The sequence below is a fragment of the Stomoxys calcitrans genome, chromosome 3, assembly GCF_963082655.1.
Source record: "Stomoxys calcitrans chromosome 3, idStoCalc2.1, whole genome shotgun sequence".
Classification (NCBI taxonomy): domain Eukaryota; kingdom Metazoa; phylum Arthropoda; class Insecta; order Diptera; family Muscidae; genus Stomoxys; species Stomoxys calcitrans.
The window spans coordinates 158,668,309-158,678,455 of NC_081554.1; the positions used below are offsets into that span (position 1 = coordinate 158,668,309).

The following is a 10,147-nucleotide window of genomic DNA, read 5'->3' on the forward strand; positions in this document are numbered from 1 at the left end:
CATCTTGGAGAGCACAATGTTTTTTTCCAGTTGTGCAAAATGTTGTAAATTGCATGACAGGGCGGCTGCAGCATAGTCTGCAACGTTTCCTTTAATTAATTTTAGTTACTGCACTGCCGCGCTTGTTGCACGGATGACTGCCTTGACTGTTGCATGTTGTCTCTGTGTATTCTGTTACATTGGTTGTTTTGGCCTCTGTCTTCCTTGGGGCCCCAACACTTGAGATATGGGTGTTGTGTATTTGCATGTGTCGTTAAGGAGAAGGAGGTATCGCATGCTAGCATGCTCCTCCCGCTCTTGCTCTTGGTGATCAGTTTAAATAAACGCCACTTTAAGGCATTGAAGTTTGTAATTGTCAATTGTAGTTCATCTATATTAGTTGATTTCAGCGCGGGAGTATCGAAATCATGCCGCTCTCCACCGGAAGCCTAATTTAAATTAGCTGGCTGGCTGCCTGTCTGTCTGCTTGGTTGCCTTGAGTCAATCACTGGAAGATGGATAGGTGACAATTCTGGCACTTCCGTTTAAACGCCATAATTGAAATGAAATCTTTGCCTAAGTTGAAATTATAATCAAATTATTCGAGAATTAATGTTAAGCAATGTTTTTGTTTTTATAAATGAAGCATAGGGTGATGGAAACATAGATTTTCCCAAAGAGCACCAAATGTGAGGTCATCTTATCTGCAAAGTAAAATCATATTCTTAATGGGTTCGATTTGTTTAAAATAAATTAACCGAAGTGTATGATAGGTTCAATGTCTATCCAATCCAATTCCAATTATTTCTCCATAGCTGCACTTCATTGATACATCATGAAGTCTGAGTAAAGAGTTAAAGCGTGCTAAGTTCGGCCGGGTCGAATCTTGGGAACCCACCACCATTGTTTCTGGTTAAATATGGGAGCTATATATGATTATAGGCCGATTTGGACCGTACTTGGCACAGTTGTACAGAGTCATAACAGAACACTATATCCATAAATTTTAGCCAAATCAAAAAAAAAAAATTCCGGTTTCCACGAGCCCAAAAAATCAAATCGGGAGATCGGTTTATATGGAAGCTATATAAGATTCTTGACTGATTTAAATCGTACTTAGGATAGTTGTTTGAGTTCATAACAGAACACTTTGTGGGAAATTTCAGCCAAATCGGAAAAAAATTGAGCCTTCCATGGGCTCAAGAAGTCAAATCGGGCGATCGGAAATTGCCGCTTCCAGGGGCACAAGAAGTCATATCGGGAGATCGGTTTATATGGGAGGTATATCCGGTTCTGTACCGATTTCAATCTTACTTAGCACAGTTGTTGGAAGTCTTAACAGAACTCTATATGCAAAATTTTAGCAAAATCGGACAAAATCGGCTTGTAAGGGCTTAAGAAACAAATCGGGAGATCGTTTTATATGGGAGCTGTATCAGGTTATAGACCGATTCAGACCGTACATGGCTCGGTTGTTGAAAGCCTTACTAGAACAAAAATGCAAATTTTGTCCATGAACATTCCACTAAGGAACAGGGGCAAACTTCTCACATATCAATAAGTGCAGTCCGATTCAAGTTTTAAGCTCAATGATAAGGGGCCTCCTTTTTATAGCCGAGTCCGAACGGCGTGACGCAGTGCGACACCTCTTTGGATAGAAGTTTTACATGGCGTTGTACCTCACAAATTTTGCCAGCATTAGGAGGGAAAAACCACCGTTGAAAAAAATTTTTTTTTCTGATGGTCTCGCCAGGATTCGAACCCAGGCGTTCAGCGTCATAGGCGGACACGCTAACCTCTGCGCTACGGTGGCCTCCATACTAGAACACCTTGTGCAAATTATCAGCCAAATCGGACAAAAATTGCGGCTTCCAGGGGTTTAAGAAATCAAATCGGGAGATCGGTTTCTATGGGAGCTATATCCAAATCTGAACCGATATGGCCCATTTCCAATCCCCAACGACCTACATCAATATTAAATGTCTGTGCAAAATTTCAAGCGTCTAGCTGTACGCGTTCGACCTCTTTCGTGGTTTCGGCAGACGGACGGACGGACATGGCTAGATCGACTCAGAGCGTCCGGATGATCAAGAATGTATATACTTTATGGGGTCTTAGACTAATATTTCGAGGTGTTACAAACACCTTGAATCGGACAGCACTCATTGATATATGAGAATGTTTCCGCCTATTCCTTAATCACCACTTTATGACGGGGATATTCATGTGCGAATTTGTACATGAATTGTACCCTGTTGTTGTTGTACGTCTGCTTGATTCAGTTGAGTATCCTGGTCCAGGAGCTGTGCAACGTAAGATGGGGTGCGTCCAGAGGGATCTGGGTCTGAATCGAGTGAATCTGGCTGGACAGTTAAACAGATGTTTCGTGTGATCCTTGCTCACAATCGGGATATACATCTTGCACGTCGGCATCAATCCGTGGTCTGTAGTAGTTGAGTCGGCTGCATATGCCGTATCGTAATTGGGACAGAACTACTCTGGTTTGCCGGGGAAGTTAAATTTCTTCAGGTGCAATGGGTGGCGGTCGTTCTCCAAGGACTACATTCACCCAGTAGCTGCCTGCAAGAATGTTGTCCAGACCTGCTTGATATGCCGCTTGATCTAGAGGTTCTCCCTTGTAGTGCTGAATCTTACGCTCTAGATCATGTAGATCTACCTTAAGGTTTCTGTACGGTGGATGCCTATCCACGAGATGATGATTGGGATGATCTCTGCGATAACAGCCCAGAAGGTATTGCTTAGACAGCATGTATTTATGTCTTCGAACCGGTGGGATCTTTGTCTCATGATGAAGGTGGTCCACATGAGAACTGAGGAGACAGCCCATCGCAGTTCAAACAGCGGCATTCTGACAGATCTGAATATTTTTCCACTGCGTTTCACACACCTGACGATATCACATAACTTACCACAACATGGCCAATAGCTTTGTAAGTGATCGACAAGGTTTCTTTGTCAGCACCCCAAGTGCTGCCGTCAAGTGACTTGAGATCCTTGTTTGTACTTTTGACTTTATCGCATGTTGCTGTGACATGTGAGGAGAATGTGTAAGACGTGTCAAATATGAGGCCAAGTATTTTGGGACACTTGATGGTCGGAATCATTTCTCACATTCAGCTCACTTATTTGCAGCAAACAATGTGTCTGAAGATTTGGTGGTAGAGATCTTCAGATCTCATGCAGCGAAATAGGACGCAAGTTCGTTGAGGTCGACGTTCAAACAATCACAGATGTCATTAATGGGTGGGGGTCTGATGCTATGATCTTACAATCGTCCGCATATAATATGATCCCTATGCTGCCTTGAGGAGGTGGAATGGAGGATAGGTAAAGGCAAAACAGTTCCCCGCCTTGTGGAACTGCCTGTTTCACTCTACGGTGCTTCGACTTTTTATCCCTAATTTCCACAAATGATGGGGACCACACAGATAATTCGCGACCCAGCGTTTCAGGTATGGCTGAAGGGACGTTTTGGCGATGTCCTCAAATAGATTGCCATGGCTGACCGTGTCGAATGAATTCGGTAGGTCCAGTGCCACGAGGGCCGGCCTATTACATGGCCTGGGCTGATTGAAGCCATGACAAATGTGTGCGGTGATGGCATGCAAAGCAGTGGTTGTGGGAATTCTCCAAATGGTGAGAGAAGGGAAATCGGTCAAACTCGTGTCCTTTCCAAGCTTCAGTAGGGGCAACATTCTGCCCATCTTCCAGACATCGGTAACTATAAGAGTGTTCAAAGACAGGTTTAGCACAGTTGTAAGCTACTCAACTCCATGTAGATCCAGATTCTTCAGCATCAGTGTAAAGATTCCGTCGGGTCCCAACGCCTTGGATGATTTAGCGCCACGGATGACATTCATAACTTTGTCAACGGTAAATTGTGATGGCTATCCACGGATACGACGAATGGTTCTCCTCCTATCCCTGTCACTCTGGGGATGCACAATTAATTGACGGTTGAATAACCTGGCGCATCTCTTCGGATCAGTTACAGTTACATAACCAAAAGTAACCAAGGTCCTGTGATCCTGTCTACCGCGGCGCGAGAGTGACTTAGCTGTAGACCACAGCTTGCATTAGCCTAAGTTACATTGCTGCCTAAGTTACGGCGATTCATATTCTCTCTGAAGCCGACCCTATCGGCCTTTTTCTGATTGATTAACGTTCGGCGCTCAGAGGTTATGAAGATGGGTGTTCAGTCAATGATGAGAATTATGGGGAGGTGGTTTGATCCTAAACAAATTACGTTTTGACAGGATAAGTCCCTCAGGAGATCAGGGGATGCAATGGAAATGTCTGGGGAGCTGCTGCATCTCTTTGCAGTCCTAATGGAAGCATTCCCAGTGGAGCTTTTATCTGCTCTACCAAAGCTATGCCCCCCTGGTCATTACCTAGGGGAGAATGCCATGACATGTGATTCGCATTGGCACACAGCTACCAACCGGCGGTATGTACACTTTGTAAAGATCTTTCTCGGCAGTACCGGACTTGACTGCTATCACCATGAACTCCACTTTGGGGTCGCTAGCGCCGGGCTCAGGCGAGATGGGTCTATACTGCATGGAATGGTGTATCACGAAGGCCAATCCCCGACCTAAATTCCTTAAAAGATTCTTAGGTAGCACATTGCATCCGTGACAACTGTGCAAGCTGCAGGTGTTGGTCAGCTTTGTTTCCTGGATCACCGCACACAATTATTCTTCCGACTCATTAAATTTTCTCTTGATCGTCTGGATATTTTGAGTCAAGCCATATCCGTCCGTTCGTCCATCTGTCCGTCCGTCCGTCTATCGAAATGACGGCAAAGCTAGCTAAATTTGCAAAAATACTTAGTATTAATGTAGGTCGTTAGGAATTGCTAATGGGCCATATTGGTTCAGATTTGGATACAGCTCCCTTATACACCGATAAGTCGATTTGACTTCTTGAGACTTTACAAGCTCAATTTTTGTCCGATTTGGCTAAAATTTTCCTAAGACAATCTAGCCATATCCGTCCATCATTCCCTCCGTCTGTCCGTCTGCCTGTGGAAATCAGCCTACAGTCCTTAAAATTAGAGATATTGAGCTAAAACATTGCATAGGTTTTTTTTTTTTTTTTTTTGGGCATAGGATATCAGATTCGTACTTAACTCCCAAATACCTTTCATTTGAGCCCCATATTGATATGGTCGTAAATTTGTCCTCATTGATGCATGTTTTTGAGGGAGGGCGGCCCCCAAACACTTGGTCCCACATATGGATGTCAGATTCGTATTCTACACTCAAATAGTTTTTATTTAAGCCCCATATTGCCATGGTCAGTAAATAAGTCCTGTTTGGGTGCTGTTTTGGGGAAGGAGTAAACCCCCAGAAACTTGGTCTCACATTTGCATATCAGATTCGTATTCAACTTGCAAATACCTTTCATTTGAGTCCCATATTGCCATATTGTGTGCTATAAGAGAGCACACAAAATTGCGCTTAAATCGAACCACCCATCTCCGAGATCTGGCGTTTGTGAGAATTAGGATAAGGGGGAGGGTCCGCCCCTCAAACACGTAAAAAGGAGTTAAGTTCGGCCGGGTCGAACTTTGGATACCCACCACCTCGAGTAAATATGTTAACCACCTTTCATCAAAATCCGGTGAAAACTGCATACCTTATGTCCCATAGCACTTATATATCGAAATATGTTCCGATTTGGACCAAATACTAATAAGTACAAGTCATTGTTCAATTGTGTATAACAAAATATTGTTTTTTTTAGTAAATAAACCAATCTGAACCATATAGGACACGGATGTCGAAAAGCCTAACATAAGTCACTGTGTCAAATCTTAGTGAAATCGGATTATAAATGCGCCTTTTATGGGCCCAAAACTTTAAATCGAGAGATCGGTCTACATGCCAGCTAAATCCAAATCTGGACCGATTTGGACAAAGTTGCAGAAAAATATTAAAGAGCCTAACACAACTCACCGTCCCAAATTTCGGCGAAATCGGGCAATAAATGGACTTCTTATGGACCCAAATTTTTAAATCGAGAGATCGGTCTATATGGCAGCTATATCCAAATCTGTACCGATCTGTGCCGTATTTCAGAAGTATGTCAAGGGGTTTAACTTAACTCACTGTCCCAAATATCGGCGACATCGGGCAATAAATGCGCCTTTTATGGGCCCAAAACTTTAAATCGAGAAATCGGTCTTTATGGCAGCTCTATCCAAATCTGAACCGATCTGAGCCAAATTGAAGAGAGATGTTGATAGGCCTAACGCAACTCACTGTCCCAAATTACAGCAAAATCGGATAATTAATGTAGCTTTTACGGGCCTAAGTCCCCAAATGAGGGCTCTATCAAGATATAGTCCGATATAGGCCATCTTCGAACTTAACGTGCATATGCACGAAAATAGAATCTGTGCAAAGTTTCAGCACAGTATCTTTATTTTTAGAGACTGTAGCGTGATTTCTACAGACAGACGGACGGACATGGCTAGATCGTATTAGATTTTTACGCTGATCAAAAATATATTGGGTTGCCCAAAAAGTAATTGCGGATTTTTCATATAGTCGGCGTTGACAAATTTTTTCACTCTGTAATTGCATTTTTTCTTCTGTCAGTTATCAGCTGTTACTTTCAGCTTGCTTTACAAAAAAAGTGTAAAAAAGTACATTTGATTAAAGTTCATTCTAAGTTTTATTAAAAATGCTTTTACTTTCTTTTAAAAAATCCGCAATTACTTTTTGGGCAACCCAATATATACATTATAAGGTCGGAAATGGACATTTCGATGTGTTGCAAACGGAATGACAAAATGAATATACCCCCATTCTTCGGTGGTGAGTATAAAAACGTTATATTTGTCACAAATTATTGCAAGAATTCTTTGCAAAAACTTGTACATTTATCGTAAACAAAGTCCAACGTTTATCAGAAAAGAAGTTTACTTGGCTAACATTTCCTTTATGTCAAACGAAATTTTTTTTTTGCGTGTAATCGGCTGGTATATTTGGTAATCGCTATGGTGTTGGAGTTATTACTTAAGTTTGCTCTTATTACTAAATGATATATTGATCTTTAACATTAACCTTCTCATAAAATTTTAAAAAAGCCTACCAAAATCTTCTCATTTTTTGAAAATTTTGTCTAACATGTTTTTTTTTCTCATTCCAGATGTTTGTGAAATGCAAGAATCAGAGCTAAAAATACATTTGCAAAATAAAACCAATAAAAATCTTTAAAGCGAAATAAAAAATATGAAATTCAAGTGCGAGCATGGAAAATAATTTCAAACTAAATGACATCTATTAACATTATGTCGCCTTCGCCTTCATAGTAGTCGTCATCGTTGTCCTTGCCTTGAAACTCGACGTCATTGGTGCCGTTGTTATTGTTATGCTTGTGGTGGTACGCTGGCGCCCAACGCACACACACACATCGTTTAATATGCCGCATTACGTTACGTTACGCATCGTTATAATACCGTAAAATTAAGTTTGCAACACAGTCATATACCAAGTGGCAGGCACAAGGACAGACAGACAGACAGACAGACATAGAGCCAAAAATTTCCAAAGACTTACTACACTCGTTTTAAGGCGAAATGTTTTAATGGCAAACAGAACGGAAGTTTACCGTGGAACTTACTTGAAAGGCATTGCGGGGCAAAGCAAGGCGGCAGCAACAGAAAGGCACTGAAGCACGGCCCAGAAAGGAGCAACATAAGGCAACAGCTTGAAGACTCAACATATTTAAGCAAAAAACGTCTTTGTCGGGGTGACAACATCTACAAGAAGGAAAATTTTATGCCATTGAAAGTTTAAAATCAAAGGGTTTTGTGTGTGCCGTGTCGTGAAGTGATGTGGTGTGGTGTCAGTGGCAGGAAATGAAACCCGTGGAGAAATTAAAAACTCTTAAAATCGCGTAGACACATCCGTAAAACTTGCCAACGAAGGGCGGGGTTAGTGCGAAGCGGTGTAGCGCGCTGTGCTGCGGTAAACATTTGGGGTGTAGGTGTGAAATTTTGTTTAAACTCCCCCCTCCCCCCATCCCTCTCAGGGGGCCATTGAATTTAGTGGGGTTTTCGATTAATGCCTCGTTACGCTTTACATTAAAGTTGAGGTGACGTATCGTTGTCGCGCGGTCTTCTTTTTGTAGTTGCGCGGCTGCTGGCACTCCGTACACCCATTCCTTGGTGTCTAAATGTTTGAAAAAGCGCGAAATTGTTTACAAACTGTTATTGCCACTATTTGAAATTAAATTCAGAATTCGGCTGCAGTTGGCAGCTGATGAAAAATTTCACCAATAAAATGTCTGCTATAAAATTTACACCGCCAAGGCATGAGGAACATCAACAGCATCAGCTACAGCAAAAATGTCTTGCTGAGAAATTGCATTGCAAGGCAAGCAAGGCTGCTTACACTACTTCAAAGAAGGATTGGCGGGAATTGTTTAATAACTACAACAACAATTATTTGATGCTTAACCCGCAACAACAACTAGCATCACCATCACTGCATAAGAACTATGAACGCAGCTCCTACTTCCGTTTCCGTTTTGCAACCAAGACGCTTTCTTATGTCGCCGCCTCTACTGCTGGCACATGGCTCTGCATTTTATTTCCTCATTTTAAATATTCCTCAACAATAACAACAACAACAACAACGGCAGCAACGAGACCAAATTACGTTAAAAATTATTGCCCCATTAAGCAGCGTCATAGTGTTAATAACAATAAAACTTTATGTTGGCTGACATTGACTTTGATTTTATTGAGTGGCATCTGGAACACAACTGCCACAGTGTGCGCTTTCGATATTGGTAAGTTTTTCCACCCTGCCCAGCGCAGTTAATCCTCTGTTCCACTCCAATTGCTGGCAATGGAACGTTGTGTGTATATTTGTAACGAACACTTGCATCACATTTCATTCTATGATTATTGGACTTGGATTTCTTTATTATACCCTCCACCATAAGATGGGGGGTATACTAATTTCGTCATTCTGTTTGTAACTACTCGAAATATTCGTCTGAGACCCCATAAAGTATATATATTCTTGATCGTCGTGACATTTTATGTCGATCTAGCCATGTCCGTCCGTCTGTCCGTCCGTCCGTCCGTCCGTCCGTCCGTCCGTCTGTCTGTCGAAAGCACGCTAACTTCCGAAGGAGTAAAGCTAGCCGCTTGAAATTTTGCACAAATACTTCTTATTAGTGTAGGTCGGTTGGTATTGTAAATGGACCATATCGGTCCATGTTTTGATATAGCTGCCATATAAACCGATCTTGGGTCTTGACTTCTTGAGCCTCTAGAGGGCGCAATTCTTATCCGATTGAGATGAAATTTTGCACGACGTGTTTTGTTATGACATCCAACAACTGTGCCAAGTATAGTTCAAATCGGTCCATAACCTGATATAGCTGCCATATAAACCGATATTGGGTCTTGACTTCTTGAGCCTCTAGAGGGCGCAATTCTTATCCGATTGGGATGAAATTTTGCACGACGTGTTTTGTTATGACATCCAACAACTGTGCCAAGTATGGTTCAAATCGGTCTATAACCTGATATAGCTGCCATATAAACCGATCTTGGGTCTTGACTTCTTGAGCCTCTAGAGTGCGCAATTCTTATCCGATTGAAATGAAATTTTGCACGATGTGTTTTGTTATTATATATAACAACTGTGCAAAGTATGGTTTAAATCGGTCCATAACCTGATATAGCTGCCATATAAACCGATCTTGGGTCTTGACTTCTTGAGCCTCTAGAGTGCGTAATTCTTATCCGATTGGGATAAAATTTTACACGACGTGTTTTGTTATGATACATAGCAACTGTGCCAAGTATGGCTGAAATCGGTCCATAACCTGATATAGCTGTCATATAAACAGATCTGGGGATTTGACTTCTTGAGCTTCTAGAGGGCGCAATTCCTATCCGATTTGGCTGAAATTTTGCATGACGTATTTTATTTTTACTTTCAACAACTGTGTCAAATAAGGTTCAAATCGGTTCATAACCTGATATAGCTGCCATATAAACCGATCTGGGATCTTGACTTCTTGACCCCTAGAAGTCGCAATTATTATCCGATATGCCTGAAATTTTGTTCGACGGATCCTCTCATGACCATCAACAAACGTGTTTATTATGGTCTGA

At 41.8% G+C, this 10,147-nt stretch overlaps 1 protein-coding gene across 1 annotated transcript in view; it reads left to right on the forward strand.

The window, feature by feature from the left end:
- The first annotated feature begins 7,644 nt into the window (after nucleotides 1-7,644).
- The window catches only part of LOC106085304 (epithelial discoidin domain-containing receptor 1), a 903,344-nt gene continuing 900,841 nt past the window's right edge, over nucleotides 7,645-10,147 (forward strand). The window contains exon 1 of the mRNA XM_059364462.1: nucleotides 7,645-8,805. Coding sequence (XP_059220445.1) covers nucleotides 8,274-8,805 — 532 coding nt within the window. The 5' untranslated portion in view covers nucleotides 7,645-8,273. The remainder of the gene's footprint in view (nucleotides 8,806-10,147) is intronic.